This window comes from Orbicella franksi, chromosome 6 (assembly GCF_964199315.1).
Source record: "Orbicella franksi chromosome 6, jaOrbFran1.1, whole genome shotgun sequence".
Taxonomy (NCBI): domain Eukaryota; kingdom Metazoa; phylum Cnidaria; class Anthozoa; order Scleractinia; family Merulinidae; genus Orbicella; species Orbicella franksi.
Window position 1 is genome coordinate 2,867,511 of NC_138150.1, and position 27,944 is coordinate 2,895,454.

The 27,944-nt window shown below is 38.4% G+C and overlaps 4 protein-coding genes across 4 annotated transcripts; all 4 read right to left on the reverse strand.

The window, feature by feature from the left end:
* Nucleotides 1-26: 26 nt before the first annotated feature.
* On the reverse strand, nucleotides 27-6,048 carry LOC145490942 (high affinity cationic amino acid transporter 1-like). The gene is made up of 4 exons (XM_081470060.1): nucleotides 5,190-6,048; nucleotides 2,769-3,003; nucleotides 1,449-2,083; nucleotides 27-257 (listed from the first exon to the last, which is right to left on the reverse strand). Exons 1-4 carry the CDS (start codon nucleotides 5,977-5,979, stop codon nucleotides 196-198), a joined length of 1,722 nt encoding a protein of 573 aa, XP_081326186.1. The 5' UTR covers nucleotides 5,980-6,048; the 3' UTR covers nucleotides 27-195.
* Nucleotides 6,049-8,096: 2,048 nt separating this feature from the next.
* On the reverse strand, nucleotides 8,097-17,468 carry LOC145490943 (protein arginine N-methyltransferase 1-like). Its single transcript, XM_081470061.1, has 11 exons — nucleotides 17,074-17,468; nucleotides 16,845-17,007; nucleotides 16,708-16,718; nucleotides 15,657-15,812; nucleotides 15,087-15,150; nucleotides 13,240-13,382; nucleotides 13,027-13,114; nucleotides 12,747-12,862; nucleotides 11,476-11,626; nucleotides 10,697-10,818; nucleotides 8,097-10,264 (listed from the first exon to the last, which is right to left on the reverse strand). Exons 1-11 carry the CDS (start codon nucleotides 17,104-17,106, stop codon nucleotides 10,181-10,183), a joined length of 1,131 nt encoding a protein of 376 aa, XP_081326187.1. The 5' UTR covers nucleotides 17,107-17,468; the 3' UTR covers nucleotides 8,097-10,180.
* A 673-nt stretch (nucleotides 17,469-18,141) lies between these two features.
* LOC145489506 (HORMA domain-containing protein 1-like) lies at nucleotides 18,142-26,975 on the reverse strand. Its single transcript, XM_081468487.1, has 20 exons — nucleotides 26,931-26,975; nucleotides 26,395-26,428; nucleotides 26,216-26,259; nucleotides 26,094-26,116; nucleotides 25,777-25,820; nucleotides 25,418-25,481; nucleotides 25,220-25,256; nucleotides 24,814-24,834; nucleotides 24,697-24,723; nucleotides 24,513-24,539; nucleotides 24,383-24,417; nucleotides 24,163-24,231; nucleotides 23,776-23,816; nucleotides 23,499-23,540; nucleotides 23,363-23,397; nucleotides 22,974-23,042; nucleotides 19,158-19,166; nucleotides 19,026-19,097; nucleotides 18,350-18,409; nucleotides 18,142-18,246 (listed from the first exon to the last, which is right to left on the reverse strand). Exons 1-20 carry the CDS (start codon nucleotides 26,973-26,975, stop codon nucleotides 18,142-18,144), a joined length of 903 nt encoding a protein of 300 aa, XP_081324613.1.
* Nucleotides 20,091-21,850, reverse strand: LOC145489993 (uncharacterized). Its single transcript, XM_081469081.1, has 4 exons — nucleotides 21,415-21,850; nucleotides 21,271-21,306; nucleotides 21,034-21,095; nucleotides 20,091-20,640 (listed from the first exon to the last, which is right to left on the reverse strand). Exons 1-4 carry the CDS (start codon nucleotides 21,446-21,448, stop codon nucleotides 20,491-20,493), a joined length of 282 nt encoding a protein of 93 aa, XP_081325207.1. The 5' UTR covers nucleotides 21,449-21,850; the 3' UTR covers nucleotides 20,091-20,490.
* Nucleotides 26,976-27,944: the final 969 nt, after the last annotated feature.

Below are 27,944 nucleotides of genomic sequence, written 5' to 3' on the forward strand. Positions count from 1 at the left end.
CTTTTTATTCAAAAAAGGTTCTTGTTAAAAAAAAAAAATGGGTGTATAATAAGTCAGTTTCCTTGCTAACAACTTCTTGTTCTTTCGTCATATTTATTGGTTTGCGAAGTCGTAGAATTCGCTCTTCTAGTCTTGTGAAATTCTTCTGCTAAGCGGTGTCAAGTGTGATTTCCACTCCGGGCATTCGTGTGTGTTTCACCTCTGTCTTTCGCCCTCCACACTGTGCCGCAAACCATAAAACAAATAGATGGACATGCCTAGAAAAACATGAGGAATGAAAGTGACTTACTATAAACGACAACAACATGAAACGTTTGAAATTTCAGGAGTGTGCCTTCGCATTCGTAGCCGATCCTCGCTCCCCGCCAGAGGCTGAAGTATTCAGGCTGGTTTTTACTCGCGTATAAGCATGAGCAACAACCACAGACACGGCCTTTTACTGGGAAAAATTCGCCACTGTGTTTATGTCGCATGTGCTTATGGGACCATTTTCTCCTCGTGGTTCATTTCCGGTCCCGCTCGACGGACTAAGCGAAAGAGGGACTACTCGTAGTCTATCCTTCCATTAAATCTGTGTTTAATCCACCGTAGGAAAAAGATGGCGACTGGTACATTTACCCATAGTTCTTAGGGCACGAAAACCTTAACAGCGTTCATAAAAACGTACAGAAACGTTATAAAATCTTCAAACTTAGGCTATTCAATTTCCTTTGTACAGCGAAAAATATTTCCCTTTCTTTGTGCCTCGTAGGTTCGCAAGGCATTGTGGTAAAATGTACAGCCACCATCTTTTTTCCTACGGTGGATTATGAACGCATTTTATCTCCTAAAGACTCAGCTTAGCAGATAAGAGGGAATTCGGACCGCGTAAAGAGTCGTTCCCAATTTGATCTCATCCTTAATTGCTGGCTGGCATGGTAGAGGAAGACCTTGTTCGCTAACAAGAGTTCTACGCCGCCGCCTTAGTTTGTCCACAGATCCTCAATTTTGTCGTACGTTCGTCGAGATCGCAAGCTTAGCAAAATATTAACCCGGTGAGGTGGACACGCGCGCTAAAATGCAACGAGGTGGGGCTGAGGAAACTTCAACCTCGATAGCAAGTACCTTAATAGACTATTTTACAGTTGACAGCTAGGTGACCTGGCCTCGGAATGGCAACGAAGCTGGAGGTGACCTTGTTTTAATGAAGACTTCACTAGTTTTGTTGTGTAAATCAATTTGTTCTTATGCTAACTAGTTGGCATTTAAATAAGAAAAGCAGAGAAATTGCGGCACAGTTGGAAAAATGTGGCACGCCTGGAAAAATGCAGCACACTCGGAAAAATGCGGCACACTTGGAAAAATGCGGGACACTTGAAAAAATGCGGCACACTTAAAAAATGCGGTACACTTGGAAAAATGCGGCACACTCGGAAAAATAATAATACAACCTGAAATGTTAAACTCACCAATTACCATCCAAACTGCGAACCTCACCCACGTCAGGTACGATAGCTTCAAGATCAGAAATATGTTGATGAATATCGACACCTGTGGGAGTATAGGGACAAACGGGACCTTGAACGCCAGGGGTGTCTTATTCTGGGGCAGCCAGAGGAGGACAATAACGGTGCCTATTAGACCTAAGCCCATTAAAACCACTATTATAATGGCCCACCACTTTGCTTGTACAATGTCTTGCGAGCCCCATATAATCATGGCACTGAGTCCTGCAGAAATAATACAGGACACACATGTAGTAATTTGCGCTAACCAGCCACTTCTTTCTGAAGGCGAAGAATGGTTTCTGAAAACTTCATCTCCTGATAACAATGATTCTCTAGACGTATTTTCACCATCTATTGGGGGGTGCAGGCTTTCTTCCGGATTTTTCGGTTGTTTGACAAGGCCAATGGTCCCAGGCTGGTATCTTAGAATCAAAACGCACACAGCAACTATGGTGTAAGCCAAAAGCGTTCCAATTGACATCATTTCCACCAAAGCGTGCAGGTCAAAAATAAAGGCAAGAACCGCGGCCAAGACTCCAGATAACACTGTAGCGATCATTGGGATTTCTGTCCTTGGGTTGACCTTTGCAAGGAACCTGAAAACAATATAGTCGAGCTATTGACCAAGCGTGAAGTCAAGATGGTTGGATAAACTCTTTTCTTGCGTGTTTAGTAATATGGACCGGGACGAAGTCGAGGTCCATAAACACGCAAAAAAAAGAACAAGCTTGGTCAATAAAGGATTTATCATAGGGAAAAAGAACACTATTAACTTGCGGGACATAGCAGGTAATCCCGAGCGCCGGGCAAGATAGCGCCATCTTGACCGCTCGTTAAGCCAATAACAGCGCAGGATTTGGTTCATCCTGCCCGCTCACGGAGCAAGCCATATAGTAAAGTCGGGTTTTAGTCGTGTTTCGTGGGAACTCATAACAAGGGGTGTGCATCTCCCATCACCTATATCTGGGGCAGTCTAGGCTTAGATTGACCTATATTTAGAAATCTCGAGGAAAGTTCCGTGCCCCTACTTTTGACTCAATAAAAACTTCAGATCATTTCCAACGACTGCGAAAAGCAAGTACCAATTATCCGACACAAGCGAGAGTCCCCGAAACGGGGTAGAAATCGAACGAAAAAGTATAGGGTAAGTAACTAGCTGGCACAGGCCAAGTACCTCTATAAGAAACCAAGACAAACTCTTTAGGGTCCACCATGTTACTTTAATTTTACTTGTGTTGCAGTGGATTTTTCCTGTCAGTAAAATTATGTGCGCATTCTTACTTGAAAATGATGCCGTCGCTTGCCATGGAATACAACATTCTAGGTAGCGGTACCAGTGCTCCCAGTAGAGATGACGTCAGTCCACACAGGGCTCCGACAGCGATGATATATTTGGCCCAGGGAGCCCCTCTCAAGGCAAACACGTTTGGCAATGTCCCATCCTTAGGAAGCGTCTTGTAGGGCCACATAAGAGTCATGACAGTGGAAACACCGAAATACGCCAGAAAACAGACAGCTGTGGTAAAGAAAACGTTTGATGTTAGGAGAGAATTAGTCTGTATACACTTTGCCCGGTAGCCTGCGTAGGTTTCCAAAAAAGCACGCGAAGGGAACTCCGCCTGTAATGACCAACCATAAGTGAATCCAAGACACACTACGTTATTCAGTAAAGAGCGAATACATCACGTGATCATGGAGAAATGCCAATCACAACACCGCCTGGAAAAGGAAAGGAAGCGGCTGCTAAGCAGGCCATTCGACCGGGAACACAAGTTACTGAGCCCTCCACGACCCAAACCGTAAATAGATAGAGGATAACACATGGGCGCGCGTAGATATGGAACATCTCTTCGAGTGTTCAACTCAATATCTCACGAGTTAGCGCAGCGAATTAGTGAAATATAAAGTTGAAAACGAGAAGAGATATTCCATTTCTACAAACAACCATGTATTATTCTCTTTATTATATAGACATACTGATAACGAAGTTTTTGACGTTTTTCCGAAGATTTCCCACCACTTTCCGAAGATTTCCAAAGAATCTCCAAAATTGTCCGAAGGCCACACGAATGTTTTTCGAAAAATTTCAGAAGATTACCGAAGATTGCCGAAGACTTTCGAGGAAGATCTAAAGATGTTTCGATAATACATGATATCAGCGAAGTAATCGATATCTTCACTAGTGAAGATATGCAAAATACGCCACCCGAGTCCCGGATGTGGTTTCGTATGAATTTTATGCGTGGTGCATTTTCCAGTAAAACACTCGTGTCTATATAATAATGTTCTATACTTTCCATTTTTTAAACACCTTTTTCCATTGTGCTACCCGTCATATAGGTTCGTCAACGTTTAAGAACTTTTGATGATTTTAAGAAGGAATATATAAGGAAAGATCAGGATTTCAAGAATTAGTGCATTTGAAGTTGAATATTAATACCATTAATATTAATCAAGACATGACAACCACTCCTTAGTCTCACAGCTGGGTTCAGACAAAAGTCACAGCCTAATTTTAGTCGATTGAGCAACTTTTAAGCAAAGTCATAAGACTATAACAAGCCAATGAAATTCCACTACGTGCTTTAGAGTAAAATAACTGTAGTATTGCTTAATACCTAGTATGTAACCTAGTGTTAGGATCTGGTTTACATCAGTATCATTCTAGCAATAGAGCAATAGCTATCTATTATTCGCGCTTTTTCAAGTTACCAGCATTAGCTTTCCCACCCACCCACTTCTATGGAAGTTATGATTTCTTTTGTGTTAATAATCTCGTTGTAATTTATGTATTTATAATTATCTTGTATAGGGTCTCGATGGGCCTATAGTTTTATCGTAGTTTATAATATAGATAGGACCTGCGCGCGCTTAGGCTCCTCCGCGCAACGCGTGACATCCCAAAAACGGCTGCGAAGGAGACTCGCGCGCGCTCTGATTGGTCAAAAACCCTTGTGTTATCAGAGTATAAAACATAAAAAAGCGTGTTTTATTGTTTTGCACGTGTAAAATCCATATCATAAAACAAATGAAGAAGCCTAAGCCGTGTATTAGACTGTGATAAAACACTCCGGACATTTGAGAACACTCGAGAAATGTAGAAAACACTCGTCTGCGGCTCGTATTTCCTAAATTTCCCTCATGTTCTCAAATGTCCGTCGTGTTTTATAACAGTGTAATACACGGTTCAGGCTTCTTTATTTGTTAATTATTCGAAGATTGTAATTAGAATGAATCATTTCCCGAGTTGCTTGTATGTGTAGGATTAAAATAAACTGCCTGATCCCAAACACGTTGTTCGAGAGTGAGTTTGTTTGTTTAGGTAATTCCGGAGACATTTGAGTCAATTTAGACATTGGAGTAACCAGCTCTTACTCTCTATGGAAATCTACCCCCAGGTGAAAACCCAAATCTTGAGCGATAATCAATTTGAATCAGTAAGATTATTTTAAATAGAGCAAGTGGTATCCCGATTTCCTAAAACATCCTTATATGGGAAATATTCTGATACTTCCGCCCTGACCGCTAGGTTTTACACAACTTCAACTTAACGCACATATAACTTTAAGCCATCTGCACATCTTTGAAAAGTATTGTGCGGGCAATTAAATCAACGCGCCCCATTTGCCCAAAGCACGTTTAAAGGAAACGAAGATGGCTAATATTTCAGGCTCCTTAAAAGCTAAAAACCCTGCTACTTACACAAAGCCAACACGATCGAGATGGGTATTCCTTTACTTGGGTTTCGAGCTTCTTCTCCGGTTGTTGCAATTATGTCAAAACCAACGAACGCGTAAAAACACGTGGCTGCTCCAGCGAGAATCCCTGAAGCTCCATACGGCGCAAAGTCCGACCAGTTCTTGTGCTCGGCATAGTACGCCCCAACACACACGATAAACACGATAACAAACATGTTAATCGAAGTGAACACTGTATTGAACCAGGCAGTTTTCTTTATGCCAACTAGTAGGACGACGGTCAATCCCAGAATCACAAGCACAGATAATACATCCAAGTATTCTGCCAGACCTTTAACGTGAACTTCGCCGATAGTAGAGATGGTAAAGTTTTTTATCCGACCATCAAAAAGTGAATCAAAATACGCGCTCCACGCTCTGGCGACTGAGGACGTTCCGATGACATATTCCAAAATTAAGTTCCAACCGATCACAAAAGCGCACAGCTCTCCAATCGCTACATAGCTGTAGACGTAGGCTGAACCAGCTTTAGGAACCCGAGCCCCGAACTCACCGTAGCACAAGCCAGAGAGAATAGAGGCAATAGCAGCGATCGCAAATGAAATAACGATGCCTGGTCCGGCATCGTTGCGTGCGACATCGCCGGCTAACACATAGATTCCGGCTCCAAGTGTACTACCAACGCCGAGAACTGTCAAGTCAAAGATCGACAGACAGCGGCTAAGCTGAGTTGATGTCAATGTCCTTGGATCTACGACTTTCTTTCGAGTGAAACTTTTCAGCAAGAAATCCATCAAGAACCAGCAATTTGCAACACAAGTTCAACATGCAACTTAGGTTCAGTCTATTTATATACTGCATAAACGAAGTCACGTGATGCCCGCTGGCTATGGAGGTCACGACATTAACGTGAGTTTTCTGAGATGTTAAAATAATAAAAAAAAAAAGTGTAAAATTAAATTTCTAATCAACCTTTCAGTCACTCAACATCACAGTTGTCAAGTTGATAACTTTTGATTCAAATTTTCCGACGTTTTGTTAGATGTAGTGGGTCGGTACTATGAAGTCTATGAAGGACGAAGCAGGAAGAATTTTAGAATCGCACGAGAAACGAAAGACCTTTGGACCGTACCATTTAATAGGAAAAAGAAAAAAATATATCCTTTAGCTGTAACAAAACTTTGGCTAATGACGACGAATAAATAATTCTACCGTGCAAAAGTTAAAGCGGAACGACTATTTTAAAAGGAGTAAAATTTGGCGCAGAATACTTTGTGTGCTTCATGTCAAACAGAGCAGACCAACTTTTATAACATCGAGTAAATTTTATTCAAGGGCTGCAATACGTGGGAGTTGGGAAAGGCCAATGTCATGGACTAACAAACAATTGGCGGAGGGATGAACTGCACAAATTCTCCCTTCGCGCGTTATCCTTATTAGTGGATGTGAATGCCAACATGTTGCGTTACATTCCGCTTGGCAAATCACTCAGTGCAATTCTGTGATAAACGTAAGCAACGACGGTTTTTTAATAAGGTTATTCTGACATCATGTTACTGCGGTGACGGCTCTAGCCCGCGAGCGGGCTCTTCGTGGGGAAGGAAAGTATGAAAGGAAACAAAATAATTATTCTGAAATTTTGGCACAAGCGGTTCGAAGCACTTTATCTCTGCGGGCCATTGGACGCACCGATTCAGAGTTCAGGTTCTTCTTCCCGTTCAGTTTCTCTCCTTTTTTCAGTTACCACGCGAAAAGCCTGCTCGCAAGTTATGACGGCTACCTAAGGCAAACAAGCAAGTGTTTCCGACTGAATTGAAAAGTTTACAGCATTTTTACCGCGCGAAAATTGCGGCTTGCTCTGCCCTCAATTTTTTGGTGGAAGCCGAAAAGGGGGAATGCTTGCTGCGCAGGGTATGGTTTCCATAATCACTGTTGGCCCTCGCGTAAATGTCGACATACGGCATGAACGGATTATCCCAGTGTTTTTTCGATACTATCATGTGGTACGTCAGGGGAAGGTATAGGGTAACTCTAGACAGCTCAGACAATGACCAGAAAGAAGAGTTAAATCACGTCAACCTGGCTGGGTTGGTTGCAGGGGTGATTTCACTCATCCTCCACAAATGACCTTCTAAATTGAAATAAACCAAATAAAACGTCCTATAAAGCTGTAACCTTGTACATGAAGTTGACCAAAAACCAAAACCTTTAAGGGTGGGGGAGGGAGGTGAACATTGCCTTTTCTTCCTTACAAAGAGAGGAGTAGTTTCCGCTTTGATTTAACATCCACATATTAAAACGAATAAAAGAAAATTAACTGAATATATCGGAAATCCGCGGCTAAGAAAAGTTCAACCCTAACCTATATTTTACATGCAGGTACGCCGTTGCAGCTAAAATGAGTACATTCAGAAAGAACCAGATTATTCACGAGCTTTCCTCTTTTAGCATATTATTAAACAACGCATCTATGTTAATCTCCTAAAACCACAGGCGAGTTGGTCACAAGATTTCCTCTCAGGTTTAGTATATTCACACTGCTGATTTGGATCAAGGGAAATTCTTCTAGAAAACCAGGTGAGTTACTCACGAGATTTGGATTAACATTGGAAACGTTCGTTCAATTGAATAAAGAAAATATCGTGGTAAACAAGGCGAGTTGCTAACGAGATGGAGCATTTCGAGGTCTTACACGAAAATGTCCTAAAGTAATCGAGGTCATAGATAAGCAGATTCAAACATGAAGGCTGTATAGAAAAGGAGAGATTCTTAAACTAATCAAGGCTAGAAAGTGCAAGGTCTTTAATAAAGCTATAAACTGCTCCAGGTTCTCCCATAATCGCCCGTTTAACTGGTGGTAAATGGTGGAGATTTTCTTCCCTAAAAGAGCGCAACACCAAAAAACACTTACTCCAATTCCTCGTTTTTATTTTCATTTCACCAACTCTAAGAAACGGACGGTAAGCAGATATAAACGGTAACTAAACAAGAGAAGTCTTTTTAAGAAATACAACAGTTACTCTATTTGCAGAGAATTAGTCTTAGACCTTTTGTTAAACGTTGTCACAAGTGCAAAATTAACCAGACTCGGCGACATTTTCGCAAGTTATGTCAACCGCTGCCAGACGAGTTCCCAATGGAACTGTTGACCTTGGCAGGATAAAAGGAAGGACAAGGAAAAACTCTGTCGCGCGATAACCCTGTATCGAACACTTAGAGGGGCGGGGGGGTTTAATTTCATCGGAGTATTTTGCTCTGACGTCATAGAAGCAACGTTAATTTTGCTCCTGTGGCAAACGGGTTCCCTTTTAATGCAAGGATTTCCTACTCGTGAGGTAAGGGAAAGAGAACACTATAAAAATCCCGCTTACTTTAAACAAAACAGAAAGTTGCGGGTGAAATCTAAAAATAAATTAATACGCAGTTGTATGAACATCTGATACACCACACGCCCTCAGCCTTTCCCGGGATCAGGTTGAGGACGGGTGATGACTGACATTTCAGGCGAGTACAAAGTTGAGTTACTTCTGTATTGATGTTGGGGTGGTTTTCTAGAGACATGCTTGAATTAAGCGCTTGAACTAAACAAGCGAGGGTGTGGCAGGTAGATTACAGGATTCGCAGCACTTATCAATATCTTTGAGGTTTTAAAAGTAAAACTACATTGATATCCCGTTTGAAATTTTTCAATGTTTCAATATGACTATGTATATCCTTGTTTTGTGAGTCAAACAATAAATTAGATTAGTTTGTGGCTAACATACTGTCAATTGAGTTGTAGTTTCTGCATTAAGGGGACTCAAAACAGTTTCCAGTAGTATCCAGACTTTGATTTTGATGGGTCATTATAACCATTCTTTATCAGATTATGCTACAATCATGGTATCAAAAAAGCGCCCAATCACTGATGAACACATTATCATTTTCGTGACACAATAGGTTACCAGAGCAACAGTATGGCCTGCTAAAAACACGCTTCATTATTATAGCATTAAGGGCTTAAAATTCAAAAACGACATGGTGAATTTTATTTTGATTATCAAATTTTGTTAAGCCGGATAAGAAGTAACTTTTGGCAAAGTTTAAAAAAATTCTGTACATAGAGTTCAGAACCACCTTAAAATTTCAAACCTTAAAGTCTTGGAAAGTGCTGGCAAATGTTTTGAGCCACCTTTTATAAACCAAGTTTTTAAGTCGTACCTACTCCGTTTGCTGTTCTCCAAGTAAAATAAAGCTTTGTGGCAAAATTAAGAACTTATAGATAATCTGACCCAAAACCTTCTGATGTTGCCCCATGGTGAGTACTGGTGCAACAGTTTTTTAAAATGTCAATCCATGATAATTTAAACTAAAATAAACTAACTACACATTAAGACACATTGGTATGCTCAGACTGGGCATTGCTTTACAATAACACTTCTTGTACACTGAGCACAAAAATGCAGCAAAAGTTATATAACACAATCCCTTGTTCCCTTAAAAACGTAACAGAAACAAAGGAGATACTATGAAGAGTACAACAATACTGGCCCTTGCTGTTGTTTTTTCCTTTTTGCTCATCATTTTAGTGTCCTCCTAATAATTTGTGACTTAAATTTTAAACACTTATCATGAATTTAGGCACCCTTAAAATGAAGACTGGAGCATTTTAGGGTGCTAAGATGTTGCAACTAATGGAAAACTTTTGACAAATTATGGCAGCACTGTCCATCATTCACAAAATGAATGTGTCAGAGGTTTAAAGCTAGGTAGTAGCATCATTAAATTCTAGTTTTTTTATCCTGTTGGCAAACAAGCCAGGTGACCAGCCTGGCGTTAAAAAAACCTGGGAGAACACTGCATCAAGACAGGAAAGTTGCCTTTCTCACCTGCTGCTGCTGCTGCTGCTGTTTATATCACTAAACTGTTTTAACTCTGCCTACATTATTCCAACTAGTGGCATGCCCACCTGTGGCATCCTTTATATTACTATCTTGTTGCTGTACAAGTCTCTTACTATCGCATCCTGTAGTTGCCTGAACTTTCATGATTACACAGCTCGCCACTAAAATTTACTTTGATCTTAAAATCCAGATCACGCTGAAAAGAAGATCAAGACCATTTAAAATTAGTTTTTACTACTGAGCGAGCAGACTAACACTGTAAAACTTAAGTCTACTACTGAGCAATTTTCTCTAAATATTTTGGGGAAGGAGGCAAAGATAACAAAGAATTTGGCTATCACATGTATTCAGCCAATTTCATAAAAATGCAATTAAAATTCAAAACAAAAATAGATCAGTCAAAGAAACTTTTTTCTCAACAAATGTCTACTAGCAATTGCAACACTGGTTCCAGTATTTTATGGGAGCTTGGGTTTGAATCCAAACTTTAGGAAGTTCAAGGATTTCTTTGGAATTGCTTCATGTTGGCAAAGATCGTGTTATAAAAAGTAACAGTTGAAATTGGCACGCAGCATAAACTTTCATACATATACATGTAGCTACAAAAGAAGTTAGTAAAGACACTTACATTATTTCTGGGGTTTGGTTTTATTTCAAATTCTCCAATTAACTCTTCCCCATACTTGACCGTCAAGTAGTCTTGAAGATAGAAAACTGTTTGCTTCCAGTGAGTATAATGACAGTCTGGAGCTAAAAGACAAAACAATGAAATCAGTAACTGTTTAAAAATGAAATTGCAAAACAGTCTAAACAATAAAGAGGGAATGGGTTTTCTCAGCCAGTCAGCTGAAAAACACAGGTTTTCAGATTTTTCTTGTGCTTCCAGCCAGTTGCAAGTTTTTCCTGCAGGTTCTGATTGGTTTGGATGTGATTACCTAAAGTGCTTTTATTTAAGAAATAGAAAATCATGTACTGTGTTTCTATCGAGTTATAGAAACACGAGTGGAAGTTTGGGAGAATGAGAAATGTTGTGGGAACACAAGCTGCAGGTGAGTGTTTCCACAACTTTTTTGAGTTCTCCCAAACTTTCAGGAGTGTTTCTATAACTTGATAGAAACATGGAGAACATGTTTTCTATTTCTTTTAGAAAACACCGCGATGAAAAAAGGAAAACAACTTGTTAACTAACTGATTATCAAAATGTAAATTCTCTTTGCTCACGCCATCATTACATCAACAGCTCGTGCTAGTTCTGTGTTTCTATTGAGTTCTAGAAACATGATTGTTAACCAATCAGCACGTGTATTTTCTTAGGACTGTTTTCTAATTTAATTTTATTTATAAAAACATGCAAATAGCCATTTGTTCTTTCATGACTACTTCACAATGTGGTGTTAATGGACTTACCAGTAGAGAATCCTGTTCTTTTGTGGCAATGTGTGAATTCCACAGTAAAGAATGCAACAAGGGCATGAATGTAATCATTTCTCCGACAGTACAACTGAAAAGGTGCATTGAAGGACAAATCCTCTTTCTTGACTGTATGCAAATCAATTTCCTGCAGATGGAATAAAAAGTATAAAAACCTTGACTATATATTGCCAGTTTAAATTTTTTCAGTTCCATGAAAGAAACAAGGAAATCACACTAAAATGGTTGCTGTTATGCACAGAAAATACCACTCATAACTGATACATCTATATACTGATACAAATAACCTCATGCAAGGAAACAATAGTTTTTTTACACCTGTCCAATCTGAGTACCAGCAGGAAAATTTAAATCAACAACAGCATTCATTTGTAACACACAAAAAAATTAAAGAATCATTGAGGAAGCTACAAACTTTAAAATAGTCAATTGCTCAGCACTTAATTAAGGCTTGCTCAATACTGCTATTGTGCTTTGTAACTCAATAATATTGTATTCCCCCCTGGAGGTTCTCAGAAACAAAGGCTATTTAAGTGAAAATAATAAAAATTTTGGGATCTTCAAGGCAGGGCTGTGTTCTAGAGGTGCCCGGGTGCCACGGGCAACTAACTTTTGCCTTTGGGTGACTGGAAAAACTAACTTTTTCCATATAAGCTTAAGTCGTGGACACCCAGGATTTCATGGTTAGGAACCTTTGGGCTCCTTGCAATTTTCCTTAGACCACAGCCTTGTCAAGGTGTCATTGTCAAGTTTCAAACAACTCTTTATGTTTTGTATGTTTTCTCCATTATTGGCACTTTGTCTTGCCACTTTAATAATTTTGCTTCAACTTATATTTTACACATATTTAAACATACATTGGAACTGTACTTTACAGCCACCCCATTAATATGGCCACCTCATTTATTATGGCCAAAAGCTCAGTCAATCATTTTCTTATTTAAAGAACCGTATGGCTACCCCGTTAATACAGCCAGATTTTTTTGGCCTGTTGGTTACCAGATTAACAAGGTTCGTACAAACTCAGGCCTTCATATTTTGAAAGTCTTGACCATGACATTTTGAGGATGCTGAAATGCAGTTTGTTACTTTCAGTTATTATCATATTGAACTGAAGTGTTTTTCGAAGTGAAGTGAAGTGAAGTGAAGCTAAGCACTTTCTTTGCTTTTGAATGAAGTAATGGAAGGGTAGAACAGGGACTTCATATATGTGTATTACAATAACAGATATCTTTTTCTAAACTTACCTTCACTAAGCAGGAATTAGTGACGACTTGTTTGGCCTCAACAACATCCACAAGAGGTTCTGTTAGGGCTACTTTCCTGATACAGCTCATGTCAAACCCATAAACTCTGTCCCACCCTGAAAACAAGTGATTTCACATTTTAGATACTTACTCTCCCATACATTGACACGTTATGACCAGCCAATCATTCAGTCAGCTGGGGTCGGTCATTCAGTCTGTGTCTGGCTATCCATCTCAGAGTATTTTTGTGCAAATAGCCAACACTTTAGCCAACACCTACAATAAATTTTATCCTCTTTGTACTGCCTGTCTTCAATAGCACAGAGATACAGTTGCGCCTTGTCCGGAAACAACAGCCCACCAGGTTTCTGCAAGAAATAGAGAAAATAATAAGAAGATCCAAATCCAGTATATGAAAATAAATGCAATTCACAAACATGCTAAAGGTTCCTCTAGGAACATTTCCAAGATTGTTTTCATTCATTTCACATACCAGCCACTTATCGCGGGCAAATAACACAGTGTCCAACATTGACTCATATAAAAGGCAATAGCCCATCCATTCACTGATAATGATGTCAACCTTGTCAACGGGAAGCTCAACTTCTTCAATTTTGCCTTTGATGAGGGTGATGACTAAAAGAAAAAACAAAAACAATCATATGGAAAGGTGATTTAAAAAATCAGTGTGCATTCATCCAGTGAGTAGAAGCTGAGTTAAGCTAGCCTTCAGTGTTGCCAGATGTCTCACAAAGTCGTAGTGATATACAGGTGTTGCACACAGATTGCGTTAAACAAGTTCTGTTACAGAGACAAGACAACTTGCATGTCTATTTTGCTGGACGTAAATGTTTCATGAAAAAGTTCCTCTTGAACCTTTTGTAGTAATACTGTAGTAAACCAGACAACTTGTTTCGAGTTCCTGGAGATAAAACATAGCGACCAACTACCAGTCAGAAAATGAGAAGTCTCAGTTTTGGAAGAGCACTACAGCTGTGTCAATCAAAACATATTTATTGCCCACAAACATTTTATGGTGTCTTAGGAGACATAGCAGCCTCATGGTTAGTGCCCTAGACTCCAGATTGAGAGGTCCTGGTTTGAGCCCTGGCTGGGGACATTGTGTTGTGTTCTTGGGCAAGACACTCTATTCTCACAGTGTCTCTCTCCACCCAGGTGTACAAATGGGTACTAGCAAATATATTGCTAAGGGGTAACCATGCGATGGACTAGCATTTATCCAGGAGGGATTGTGTGGTTCCAGGAAATATCCATACCCCCATCACATTCAAAAATTCTGGAGGGGAGGGGGGTTGAACAGTTGATTTAGTTTCCAGATGTCCTTTGATTCAATACAGATTCAAGTATCGATCTAGCTGTTCAAAAATCCTTTCTTACCCACTAAGTAGATCTTTTGCACGAAAAAATAGTAGCTTGAACACTTACATGTAAATCACATTTTATTTGAATAAATTTTCTTTGTTCAAAAAGTACTTTGGAAGCTAACAAGTGCGAAGAACATGATGTTTCGTGAACATGGGTGCCATCACTTGTTACCAGGCTACATGAAGTCACTTAATGGACAGAAAAGCACTGGTGACTAGCCTAGTTCGTTTATCACGTAGCTCTTCGAAGCTGTCAAGCAGCAGCCAATTTCTTTCATAAAAATTAGTTTCTTTATAAGTTCAGAAACTTGAGAATTTCTCGTTCTTGTTATTTCTGTCAGTTTGTTTGTAATTTTGCTGTAAAAATTGGCTTTCTTCGGGAGTGTGTAAGCGACCATGTTCATGATAAAAGTATGGTGTCAATTTCATCCACACACAGCTTAACAGTCTTTCAATGGAGACTGTACCACATTTACAAGGGACCTAGGGATATAGGAAGGTACATGTAACTTGAAAAGTAATCTTTTTTTTTCTTTTTACTTGTAAGGCATTTTTAAAAAAATGCTGTATGTTTTCTTAGTGCGTATCTTCAGTTATTACCTTCAAGCGAAAATAAACAGAAGTGAGATGCAACACAGACGGCCAAGCATTTGGAGTGTTCACTTTAACTTTAACACACCTTCTTGCCAAAATGAATTTTTCAGAGGGTATGGGGGATGTACATAATACTCTTGGAAATTCCAGAGGGGGGAGGCACATTATTTTTGTGTTCAGAAAATGGAAATTCTGGGGAGGTGGGGGGTCTTAGGTGAAATTCCCTCAGTGGTGGGGGTATGGATCTTTTCTGGAACTAAACACTAGGAATTCTGCTAGTCCCTTAATGCTACAGAAACCGGAGATAAGCACCGGTCTGATGAGCCACTTTGCTTGTATGCAGATGTTACCTTTACCGTACCTTCTTCAAAATCATTGTCCTTGATTATTTGCTTGGAATAGTCGATAATAGAGGAGAAATCAACCTATAAAACAAAGCAATGGAGTTACTGGAGGCATTTTGTAGTACAGTCTACATGGATATACACGTATATACACGTACTAATAAAACAGATTACAAGTATACATGTATATGACATATTTGTGCCTACATATAGAAAGAGTGGCTAGGCAGTCAGTACAAACCATTGGACAGTTATGTTTCTCGTGACAGCGCACAGAAGAGGACAGCAGTAAACATCTCATATCATCCAAACATACTGGCTTGTGCAATACAGTATCTAATGTGTGGTTAGAAGTACTAGCTCATAAGCAATAGTAGAAAAGGCTTCAATAAGAGCTGGCAGACAACAAACTTTTCCATCTACATGTATATGTATTGCAAAATCACCAAAATTTGCAGCTCCTACTTGAAGTATTTTCCATCTGCTTCATGCTGGCTAACTTGGAGATCCCAGTGCCTTAAAACAGTTCTAAAACAGATCTTAAAGTTAAGGTCAAATGTTCTAACAAAGGGAAAGAAATCACTCACAGCATAGACATGCTTTGCACCAGCCTTGGCAGCAAACATGGACAAAATCCCAGTGCCACAGCCAACATCAAGGACAACTTTGTCACGAAACAGATGCCTGTTGTAATACATTGCGTTGCGATATGTTGTTGTGCGTACTTCATCCTTGATCATTTCCTGTTGTAGAAGAGCATTAAGTCATTAACATATGTGCAAGGGAGCTGCCAGGACTAGGAAAACAACACAAAGCATTATACATGGATAACATCTCCCATTTCCCTCTCACCATGCCAAAATAAAAACCCAAGAAACTTGGTTTTTGGTGGAAACCTCACATGTAATGCTTTGAATAGTGAAACTAAAGGGTATATCTGGGCTGAAAGCAGCAAATGTATTTTGTGCATCAAATTTCAGACTCCAGATTATAATCCATCTAATGATTCTCCTCCCATGCAATAAATTGATCTAAACATTTCACACGGCATAGGCAAAACTGAAGAGTATCTGAGGATATCCCTCAAGTGACACCCCCCACTTTCCAAAATTTGCACTTCACATTGCATCCCACATAAATAGTGTCAAACTGAATAGGGCTAGCTGTTTTGCACACTAACAAATCACTTCATTTCACCACAATGTTTTTTTTCTGCAAAATCATGTTTGTGTGTCTTGTAGAATCCACCACATTTTGAATATTAACACCTGCCCTCATCCCCAGGAAGGTAAAAATGCAATAACAATTTTTTTGATATAATTTCCCATTTGCTTATGAAGCAAAATAATGCTGTTTCTACGAAAATGAGCACTTCTGTGGACTATAATTTGCAGCATCATTGAAGGTTACAATCAAAAACATTTTGGTAGCAAGTAATAAAAAAGTTGGTTGGAAAAGACGAATTAGAAATGCCGACGTTTGACTACTGAATGCAGCTTACATGAGCTTATCATGTACATCACATGTCTACAGTTGCAACGTATTCTACGTAACATTGCTACAAATCGCTCGGCTGGTTATCTTCTCGACTGAAGTGACCCCAAACACGATATCGTGTTGTAGGGGATCGTCACATACCTCATGGATTCCTGACAAGACACAACGGTATCCATCATCACATCGATTATTTGTCATCGCAAACATGTCAAAAACAGTACACAGTTAGTAGATGTTCTCTCGTCACGAACGACACGTCATAAACAAGCTTTACTTACCGAAATGAGCGTACGAATCAAAATAATAATCAGCACTTGTCATTTCAGAGGCAGAAGGTTTGGAATCCGGCGTCGTAGACGAAGGTTGCTTCTGACATGGTTCCTTGCTCCCATCCATATGATTTGAAGTTGCTGAATCGACTTCCATACCGTTAGAGGATTCCTAAAGCAACAACAGGCATCACATATTTTGCATATAGGGTAAATTCTCAATGCAAAAGCAAAGTACCTCCACTTTCGCCACTTTCGCTTTGGTCTCCATAATGTGGTGCACGTGCTGTATGCTATGTCAACTTTCGCAATGAGCGCCCACAATGCTGACATGCGGTAAACCATCAGCTAACATGCGCATCCGAGGTTTGAGAATAAAGTACTGGTAACTAGTCTGTAGAAGTGAAGTGACGGACTGAGTAGACTCCGGCTAAAAGTAGCAAAAGATTTTTATGGATCTGGCAACCACTTCATCACGCACCCGTAAAATGGGCAGTAGAAAGTGTCGAATAAATATTTTGGGGTCTCGACATCTCGAAAGGCTAATCTTTCTCTTTTCCGGAGGATAAACTTTATAAAAACAATAGACATGGAAATTTTTTTTGTTTTGATTGTATCTCTGAACGAAATCGTTTGCGCCAATTTTTATCAAAGACACGAATTCAACAATTTGTTTCTTCACTTCTCAGTAATTTCTTTTTCACACAGACACACAGGATGTAATATTCCTTCTGGTAAACTTAACGCAAATATTTTAGTCAATGTGGATACATGCTGACACACTTAACGCTGCTGCGACTGCAAAAATAGTCATGATTTCAAGCACGACTGAGTACTTGATCCTCCTCTTCATACGGCCAGGAATAAAAGGGCGGCGGGGTGGAGTGGGGGGGGGGGGGGGGGAGGGTTTGGTGACATGTGACGCAATTCCGCAGTAATGCCCGCAACAATTGAGATGGTGATTCTTGCGCAACTCCTCAACACTTTCCGTAAGCATTTCAAAGCAAATCAAGATTGAAAATTTCGCATTTTTATTAAGCGTAGCAAATGTTTACAAATAAGATAGGTAAAAAGCAACAAAAGTTATTTCCCCACTGAAAATGTTCATTTTCTATTCCAAATCAGTGTTTCTCAAAACTGATATAGTCTTCATTTAATGAGGCGCGTGCTTGTGAGCATTAATTCCAATAACGTACAGCAATTAATGAAATTTCAAATTATTTGTTTACCAGAAACAAATGCAACAAAATGTAAGTCTATCGGAATACAGTGAAAAATCCGAGAAGTTTTCTGGTCCCAGACTGAATCAAACCAGGATTGCACTCTTCGCTATGCTAGCTTTTCTTCTTTTCGACAATGGACGATCTTCAAAACCTTGTTCTTGGCTGTCAGAAATGTCAAATTCCGCCGCCTGGAACAAAACGTGTTGTTAACGAAAGTGAAAAGTAATACAGGAAAAATCGCATGGTTCAGAGCGAGGTTTTAAGTGAATACTGGCTTTCCCCAATACTAACCTCATCTTTAAGAGATATGGCCCTCTTTGAGCTTTTTAACTTTTCTTGTTTGCCGTCGACCTGAGTTAAACCAAAACAGGTTAAAATGTAGGGCCCCGCGTCCACACTACGCCAGAGAAATTTGAAAATGAGGTTTTAACTCTAAAAGCGCATCAAACGTTTCCAACCACAAGACGCCGGAGACATCGAAATCGCCAATTTTTTTTTTTTTTTTTGTCCACACTGAAACACAAAGCCAACGTTTTCAAATTCCTCCCGTTTGAAGAGCGTTAATCTCCGTTTTCGAGACGGATTAGCGTGGACGGTAGGCCTAACTGCAAAATTAAAGCTGCGTTTTCAAATTTCTCCAGCGTAGTGTGGACACTGACTTCGAGAGCCTCAAATATAAATCGCCTTCCACTGTTTTTCATGCATGAGTATCATTTAAAATTTTTCTTTCAAGGATTTGGTTTTGGATCCAAGCTTTACTCACGACTACAAAAACAAACAGATAGCTAGGATCGATGATGAAACATCAATTTACTTTCCATGCGTAGTTGTCGAGAACACTGATTTACAAGGTTGTTCAAAATGTGAGTTAGTTGGGGGTTGGTCAAGAGAAAATTAAATCACGTGCTTGTTCGATGACAGTACAAAACCCGGTGTAAGAATAAGAATAGCAACTCGCAACTATTACCTTTTTCTTAGAGATTTGCATCCGTTTCCCTGATACATCCATCTTTGAGCACTGCCGAATTATGTTTTCCACCTACAGTTTAAAAAGAAACGGCTACAATATACAGACAACTTCCTTTTCCCAACTTCGCACGGAGATTATCTGTTTAGAGAACGTAGCGGTTATCTGGTAACTGTTCGGTGTCCTCTGATAACCACCTGCTTACAAAACTGCGGGCATTTCGCCAGTGTTGTATGTTCTTCACACAAAGCGTTACGGTTTACGTAAATACCGTGAGCAAATGAATCAATATATCTGAAGAATGAATCTCGTTTTTACTTTGGTTAGCTCCCATGAAACCTGGCACAGAAATTAGACAGAAACTTACTCCATCCTTTTTCTTGTTTTCATCTTTGGCAACTACTTCTGGAAGGTCAACATCATTAGATTCGAACTTTCCACCCACTTTGTTGAAATACTTCTCGAAACCCTCAGAGTGCACTTTCTTCTTATTAACAACTTTCCCCAGCCTAAATAAAAATCGAAAAGGATTTATTGGCCACATTAAATTAATCATATACGGCAGGGAAACCTACAGCGTTGGGATTGGTATTCACAACCTTTTTTCTGGACTTTCAAAGAAACAGTTATAGTGTTTTTCATCGAGAAGCCAAAGACCAAACAACATAGTGAGAAAACCAACAATTTGTATAATTCTACATTCATAAAATAACTGTACGTGAACAGTAAGCAAGAGTGGAACTGGATCATGACAATTTGGACGGAGAATCTTGAAAACAGTCAGCTCTCACATTTTATTGGTGAATTAACACGGACATATATGCACAAAGCAAACACGTCGTGGCTACCTCTTTCCTTTCAAAGTACTTCTAATGAAACCTTCTTTCTCCAGTCGTTTAACCAAACCTTGTGCAATGCTCATTTCAATCTCTATAGGGCAATAAAAACACTATAGTAAGTGAGTTTATTGTTAATCCGGTTAGGTCACATCAAATATAAACTTACTGAGATGACGAGCCAAATTGGTGGGTAGTATCCTGTTCAATTCGCTGCAAGCAAGCAGGGTTCTGCGCCAAAGACACGTGGCCTAATAATCCAAAACAAAAAAAACACGAGCATACAATGCGAAAAAGGAAGTCCTTGAAGAGGTATAACCAAAAAGAACGTAAATTGTGCACCAAAGTTACCGAAAGTTTCAAGTTTGTTGTAAGTAAAAAACCTCAGTTGAGGAATGAATTAAAGAACTTTTCTAGCGAGTCGTTCTCGTAACATGCATTCCTAAACGAGAACGCAAATTCAGTTTGAAATACGTTTCAATTTTCGTTACCGTACCTGTAGAGCAATAGTGTTGAGGTTAACCAAAGAGGAATCCGTACATTTACCACTGTGTTCACCCTGAAACAAGAAGAGCCAAAACTGAAGTCAAGTATCCCAGCAGCTATTGGCATTGACAACTTCATAAAGTTCATGGAGGAGTTTCTAATTGAAAAGCAATTACCTTTGAGCAATCCACGCAGACATGAAATTCTGGAGCCTCTTCCTGTTTTAAGACTCCAAAACAGACTGCATGCTGCCAGGTATCACAAACTCCACAGAGTATCATCAGGCCGTCATCCTACAGTTAAATAGTTTTAGAGTTGTTACCAAGTGAAAATGAAACAATAGTACCCTTTGCGAGGTATCCTCCAAATATGATCTGCTTAACCATTGCCATACATTTCTTATCCTGATCAGGTACACCAGGATAATGTCCGAAGGTTAAATGTCTGGATAACTCGTAACTTGCCCTGCGGCCTGACAATGTATCTGATTGATGTTATAACGAGAAAATAGATGTTGAAATCACTCTTGGAAATTTGAAAAGGGTTAAGGTTCATAATGTCGAGATAAAGAACACTGTTTCGAAAGAGTACTGTATCCTTTTTACGTTATCTAAGATAACTTGATGGAAAGAACGTAACCATCGCCCTAGAAATAGTGTTTAAATATCACACAAGTAACCTCTCACCTCGTCATTTCCACAAGGACAGTTTACTTTGATTTCTTCCTCTGCGTCCTGTTCAGTCTTATCTAATGAATTTAAAAATAGTGATAAAAAGAATAAGATATGCTCATGAGGAAAAAGATGGGAAGATTTTTTTTCTTTTTCCTCGCTGCTTTGTGTAATACTCTCATTCAATTTCTTATCGGTCTCCATGCCTATGATCTGACGTCACAATCTGAAATTTTATGACCATTTAGTTACCAGAAATGACTTTGTCGCAATCCATATCTTCCAGTCCTAAAAAAGAATAAGACTTATTAAAAAAATGGCAATATTGAACATGCCAGCATTTATTCAATGACCAACATGTCTGCCATGTCGCAATTGTAAATCAAAACTTATTACCTTCCTCGTTTTCTTTCTTCTTTTCTTCCGGCATTTGCCCCTTTTCCAGTTCATCGTCACAAGGCAATGGAGGGGAAAGCTGAAATCCGGCAAATTCACACCCTTCACATCATGCTTTACACTGTCCCATTTACGACAACTGGGGAGCCACCGCCCAAATCAAGGGGATCATGCTTCGTTATGTAGTAATCAATTTTACTTAGCTGAACATTTTCTTCATTTTTACTCACTCAGGGAAAGGAAGCAGTACTGGGTGCCGTGTTACACTTTGTAAAATACGTACCAAATGGACATCAGCTTCTTCTCCTTCCTCAGGAGCTAACTGCAGGCTTTGGTTTTCGTTTGAAGGACTTACTACAGGTTCCAATTCAATGTTGTTAGTTCCTTCGTTTATGGCGTCCTCTTTCATTTCAAACTGCTGACAATCAGTTTTTATTCGCAGCTTTACCCTGTTAACGTTCAAGATAATAAATTATTTGGTTAGCGTATCGGCACATAGACTAAGGAAAAACTTATCAGCTATGTGACCAACAGCATAGCTAATAAACAAATTGTATATTATATATCCTGAAAGTTCCATGAGTGCCATACTTACGTGTGAAACGGCTGAAGGTGTTTTAAGACATCAGATAAACAACGAATACATAATGAGAAAATAGAAGATCATGTGTGAGTATGGTCACCCTTAATACACACAACATAGGAAATTAATCTACAATTCACTAAACATCTAAAGGTGTCAATTTTTTGCATAGTTTTCTACACGGTTTGATATTTCGTTGTAAGCCAACTACTCACCAGATTGTCATGTCGTTTTCGCCACCTGTTGTAGCTTGTTTGCTTAAAAAAGGCTTACAAAAGGGGGGCCCCTAACTACACCCCTGGTGCTGAGGCAATCAGAAGTAAAACTGTAACTCCACTCCTACTATCATGTAGTAGTAACAGAACAAACGACCTTTCAGCTTATACCCTTTATCGTTAATTATCCAGTAATTTATTAACCTTTGTACCTTTGAAACGTTATTATGGTGTATTCTGCTTCCTCTCTGAACAATGACTCTTGACATCAGTGATGTTCATCTTAGTAAGAAGAGACATTACATCCCAGGGGGGGGGGGGGGGCACTGCCATATATGGGCTATGTAGGTATGTGCCGCTGTGAAGGGTATGGTTTTCAAGCAGTTTACTCTAGGATAGGGTATATAAATCAAAGCGTTTGGGTCTAGAATAAGGTATCATTTTTCACAAAACTGACTAGTTGGTTGAAGATTTTATCTAGACCAAGGAAACCAAGAATTGCCACTCACTAATATAAAAAAAAATTCAAATCAGCAAGTTTAAATTTACGCAAATCAGCCTCAACAGTGTCGATGGATGGGGGGGATTTGGGGAGTTTACTCTAGTATAGGGTAGCAAAATTCAGCTGAACTAGCTCTGGTATAGGCTAAGGGTTCCAGGGTCCCAGCACCACATCCCCACCCAGAAATTCCCAAAGTACCCCCCCGGGCATTACATCCATAAAACATTTAGTGTAAGTATTGGAAGCATAGTTCCCATACCGTTGAAACATCTCCAACTTTGATATTCAAAGGTTCTTCCACAAAATTGAAAAAATCGTTTGGTGTTTGCTGCACGAACAAAAGAATGAACATTTTTTAATTATTTAATGCTGTTACAAATATCTCACACCATGTCTGGTTCTGTGGTGCAAAACGCAAGCGGCTATATATGTTTCAATTTGTAATATTAAGGCTAATGATCAGTACACAAGTTTTGGTTCAACATTTTTTCAACTGGTTTGAATTTGTATTTCCCACAATGATAATGAATATGAGAGAAAGGGAAATAAAACTTGAAGTGGTTTAAAATTGTTAAAGCAAACAGTAAATATTGAACCATAACATATACAATAACAATAAATAAATAAATAATTATAGTTACATATTACCTTAAAGCCCGGTGGTTCATAATCTGGAGGTGTAACTGTGAAAAAAGGGCTTGAAATGTAAGGCATACTCTAAATACAAAATGCTTCAGGCAGTGACAAATACATGTATGCACAGCATCAAGTAAATTCCACTTACTCTCATCATAGTACAGTAGCTTCATTGTCATCATTACATCATCTAAAAGAGGTGACAAACATTTCACAATTTAGATAACAAAAGATAATTACACTGTGTAAAGTTGCACAAGATATGTAACTATAATAAGATTTGGAGAGACCGTTTGTTTTTAAAACTTCTTTTTTCTTGTTTCTGAATTACTGGACATTAAACCAGGTATTTAAGAAATTTCTATAATTTATGAAAACTTACAGAATGTTGTTGTAAGATGTCAAAGGCTTGTATATTAACATACCTGGAAGTGACGTCAAAGTCTGACTGAGAAGAATTATTGTTCTGCAAATGAGAATGTTGGATTAAGTGTAGTTTTCAGTTACCGTATTTTACGTCTATTGGTTACCAGAACAGTGGCAAAAAATTTGCATTTGCCATCAACAATTTGCTGTAAAGAAAGGGATCATTTCATTTCTTTATTAATTCCATAGGTACCACTATGTTTGCTAGTATAAATTGAGACATTTGCATTTCCTAATTTGTTAGATGTTGCTTATGTAATTCACATTCACTGTCATTAAGTACATATCTTTACAAGCTGGCATACTGACAATAAGAAGGACTGGCTTCCTAGTTAAATTTGAAAATCCATACTTTTTTGACCAGTTTCAAAATCTTGGAAAAATACCTCAGTAAGCGTATGGTGGCCTTCTTGGTCTCTGTTTCTGTGTGAGCACTTGCAATTTTATTTCCATTCCTAGCAAAAGATGGAATGATAAAACTCACATGTTCTTAGAAATCCGCTTCTTAACTAAGAAGACAAGATTTTTAGTTTGCTACTCAAACCATTGAACAAAAGAAATAATTTTTCAGAAAGAAAACAAAATTATGTAATTTAGTAGTTTTACCTGAAGATGCTGACTTCATTTGCATTATAAGAAAACTACAAAAGAAAATAAAGACCAAATTACCAATATCTAACTAACAAGAGACATTGAAGAGCAACTATTGTCTATAAGTGACGTTGTCACACCCTACCTTAAAGGTGTAAGATTCAATGACGGTCTACAGAAACATAACATAAAAGGGTTAATATTTTTCATATTTTTCATCCTTATTAGAATATGCCTTTTTCATTGAAAAACCAGCAGTGATACATCAATCATGCATGTTTGAATTAGAATTCATCATTGTTTCAACCACTGCTTGCTTCTTTACTTACATCAGGGTTATCAGCATCACCATAAATCTGTTTCAGATAAAAAAATAACATTTCTTAGCAACTGCTTATGCACAATTTTTAATTCAAGAAACTGTTTTAAAACTATGTGATACTCACACCAATAATAATCATCCTGAGCTGGAAAAAGGTAACAAGAAAATAAAATTAGATGTGTCCTCATTTTGTTTTAAAATCACTGCTAAAAATGAATATTTAGATTAGCACTGCAGGGGCTGTTTGTTATAAATCTGACTAATATCTCACTTTGAAAAGAGCTATAGCTTTGGCTGCAAGCACTTTAGGGATTGTTTAGGGGTTGCAGGATGAGAACATAATATATCACACAACAAAATGGTCAGAGAAGAGCACTGTCTGAATATAAAATGAAAAGTGATTCAAATTATCTTTGATCATAATTGAAATGAAGAAAGTACACAGCAAAGTCATGTGAATGCCCTACATCCATGACAGAGCCATCAGCTAGGGTATTGAAAGCCTTGCAAAAGGCCAAACAAAAACTTACATATTTTTTATCAAGAGCATCAAAGCAGCCTTTTATCCTGTTTTGAGATGTAATGAAAACATGCAGCAGATTATTTCATAATTAATATATCACTATAGTGCCTGTAAGTATTTTAGATAATTGAAAACGAAATATGTACAACAAGCAACATTAATTTATGCAAGGGTTACTATTTTAAGAGACTCATCAAATTCTTACCATTGTATAACTTGGCATGCTCCTGGACAAGCACTGTCATCCTTCAGGATTTTCAAATTTAAATCTATATCATAAGTATAAAATGTTAAAACTAGACTTACACTGCATTAAACATGATTTGCATGGTTTTTTAATGTAGTTCATTAGTTTCTTTTCAGTTATCCTTGATTTGGAACATAACTGGTGTGTGGTCTCCAAACAGTCAAATCACCACCAACCAAATGTGATAAATGATCCATGTAGAAAATCCCTTACTCAAGACTTTGATTATCATTCCCTATAAACTATTTTCAATCCTGGAGTAATATTTCTGGTTTCAAGGTCCCTCCCCTCCCTACTTAAAATACATGATTGTATACCTTCTAAACATCTGTCTCCAAATGCATGTTCTGGGAATATTGTTCTGTAATGAAGACAAGCATTTCCATGTTATAAAGTTGTGGATAATCTGAGATGATGCCTATTGCAATACTCGCCCCAGAGAATTTATTTATAAATTAAACCCATTTTTTCTGCGCCAATAAAAATACTCCTTGAGTATGAGTAAGCCATGCGTGCGACAAACAATGCTGATGAAATAGTGATCCAGCAATTCCCAAATCTCGGGCTGGTTCATTATCACCTTACGTAGTATTCCATGACATTTTACGACATAAATACAAGAGATAGTTCTTACCTCAGATAGGTTATGCTGGATACCTAGAAGAAAATATTTGATAAACATATATAAGAAAATTACAGACATGCAAGTTTAAAGACAGGTGAATTTAAAGAGACTGTAATGTACAAGGTACTTACCGCAACTGCTAATAGCTTCTTCACAAATAGAGCTGACTGCTGTTCTGAGAAAAAGAACAGAATACAACTCACATGAAAATTGTGGATAAAATAATTAAATAATCGTGTATTATCTTCTTACAACAAGGTAAATTGCAGATAGCACAGTAGTGGAAAAGAATGGTGGTTTTGTAACATACCTGTGACTTGTTGAGAAGGAAAAATGCTTGACCACTGAAGATAGAAATAATTCTATTTTAAAATAAACTGGCTTTGTAGTGACCAACTAACTGAAGGGTTGTGATAAAAGAAACCCAAACAAAAATTAACCCTGTTCACGGTTTTCTCTGAAAGGTTGTTTTTGAACCAGTTAGTATTCATTCAGGTTCAAAAACTCAAACTAAACTCTGAGATTTTTTGCCCTCAAAGACCTGAAAAGATCCCGCATGTGGAATGGAATTAAAGAGAACTCATGGCCCTAATATCTCTGATATGATTAACAATAATTGATATTTTTCCACGTATTAAAAACCACACACTATTATCAACAAAATTAAGTCTTCCACAACTTCTAATGATGCAGTTGTGCTGTACAACACCATATATCCGCCATTTTAGACTAGTCTTTAGGTTTCAGTCTTTCTCCGTCGCGACGGTGAAATATTTCCTGCATCTTTGATCGTTCACCCCACTTTGCATCAAAATATTGGTAAGATCGTTTTTTACTGAGACTTACACTAACTGTTTTTTCTTGCTCTCTAACTGCCTGGACAGTTGCCATCACACAAGGTTGCTAAGCCGGCTGTGACAAGAAATAGAGAAAAATTAAGTACTTATCTATTCAAGATGTAAGCTAAGCTTATAACGGAGGTCATTAAAAAATACTCAAGAATTTAGTCTTTCAGCATGTTCCCAAACTGAACAGTGCCCTTATTAAAAATAATAATGTTACAAGGTGGCCAGCTTAAAACTATAAGCTTAAACTTAACCCGACTTAAGCTTATTAAATTCAGCTCTTTTTTTCGTGAAATATTTTGACCTTTTTAAAATTTTACCGCAACTTGCCTTACAAGAAACAAATGAAGTAAGTTTACCGTCAATCGCACCAGATACGAAGAAAATACCTTCATTAGGCTTGTTGATGAACTAAAATGCGTCGTTAAGTCTTATAAAGTTACAAAATGATCAACTGACTTTTTTACCTCGGGTTCCTTGGTACGTAAGACTTACGTAAACTGGGCAAGTTTTCGTACACAGGAAGTTTTCCCTTATTGTCCTCTTGGTTAAAACTTGGACACAGACAAAAACGTCAAAGGTGAGACAAAAACCGTTCGTAATTCAAAACTCTAACCAGGTTCATAAGCTTATTTTGAGACGACAAAAGCTCGTAAAACAAAATTGGTATGGCATGCTTGAATGGGTTGTAACTTTGACCATCACTCGCATCAGTGGCGCGAAATTTCCCTGTAGCCGCGTTATTTTTACAAGGAAGCCGCGCTTTTTGGCGGGAAAATATCTCGGCAGAGCGAGGATTGGCGCAAGGAAATTTTCTTTGCCACCTGTTAGGAGCTTTTCTTTAATTTCCTGTTTCATGGCTTATTTTTCGCAAAAAATTCACAAAAGCATTTTGGAAACTATAAGAAGTACAACGTTCGAATTTGGTTTCAGGAGAAATTGATTAATTTTGGTTTAAAATTTTTAAACCAGTTTCAGTGTGTTTGGATTTTATGTCTCAGTATGTTAACGTTTT

Bases quoted from the DNA above. Each gene is read 5' to 3' on its own strand.
- LOC145489993 (XM_081469081.1), bottom strand. From the start codon at position 21,448: ATGCCGGAAGAAAAGAAGAAAGAAAACGAGGAAG. The intron at 21,096-21,270 runs GTAACTAAATGG...TAAATTCATTAG, and splicing joins TTGCGACAAAGTCATTTCTG to ATAAGACTGAACAGGACGCA. The intron at 20,641-21,033 runs GTGAGAGGTTAC...ATTTAACTGTAG, and splicing joins GTCCTTGTGGAAATGACGAG to GATGACGGCCTGATGATACT.
- LOC145489506 (XM_081468487.1), bottom strand. From the start codon at position 26,975: ATGGCAACTGTCCAGGCAGTTAGAGAGCAAGAAAAAACAGTTAGT. The intron at 25,257-25,417 runs GTAAGAATTTGA...ATCTCAAAACAG, and splicing joins GCATGCCAAGTTATACAATG to GATAAAAGGCTGCTTTGATG. The intron at 23,541-23,775 runs GTATGTTAATAT...CACCTCTTTTAG, and splicing joins GACTTTGACGTCACTTCCAG to ATGATGTAATGATGACAATG.
- LOC145490942 (XM_081470060.1), bottom strand. From the start codon at position 5,979: ATGGATTTCTTGCTGAAAAGTTTCACTCGAAAGAAAGTCGTAGATCCA. The intron at 3,004-5,189 runs GTAAGTAGCAGG...TCTTTACCACAG, and splicing joins CTCGATCGTGTTGGCTTTGT to CTGTCTGTTTTCTGGCGTAT. The intron at 2,084-2,768 runs GTAAGAATGCGC...TATTGTTTTCAG, and splicing joins AGCGACGGCATCATTTTCAA to GTTCCTTGCAAAGGTCAACC.
- LOC145490943 (XM_081470061.1), bottom strand. From the start codon at position 17,106: ATGGAGACCAAAGCGAAAGTGGCGAAAGTGGAG. The intron at 13,115-13,239 runs GTATGTGAAATG...TATTTCTTGCAG, and splicing joins TTGCCCGCGATAAGTGGCTG to AAACCTGGTGGGCTGTTGTT. The intron at 12,863-13,026 runs GTAGGTGTTGGC...ACTTGTTTTCAG, and splicing joins CAAAGAGGATAAAATTTATT to GGTGGGACAGAGTTTATGGG.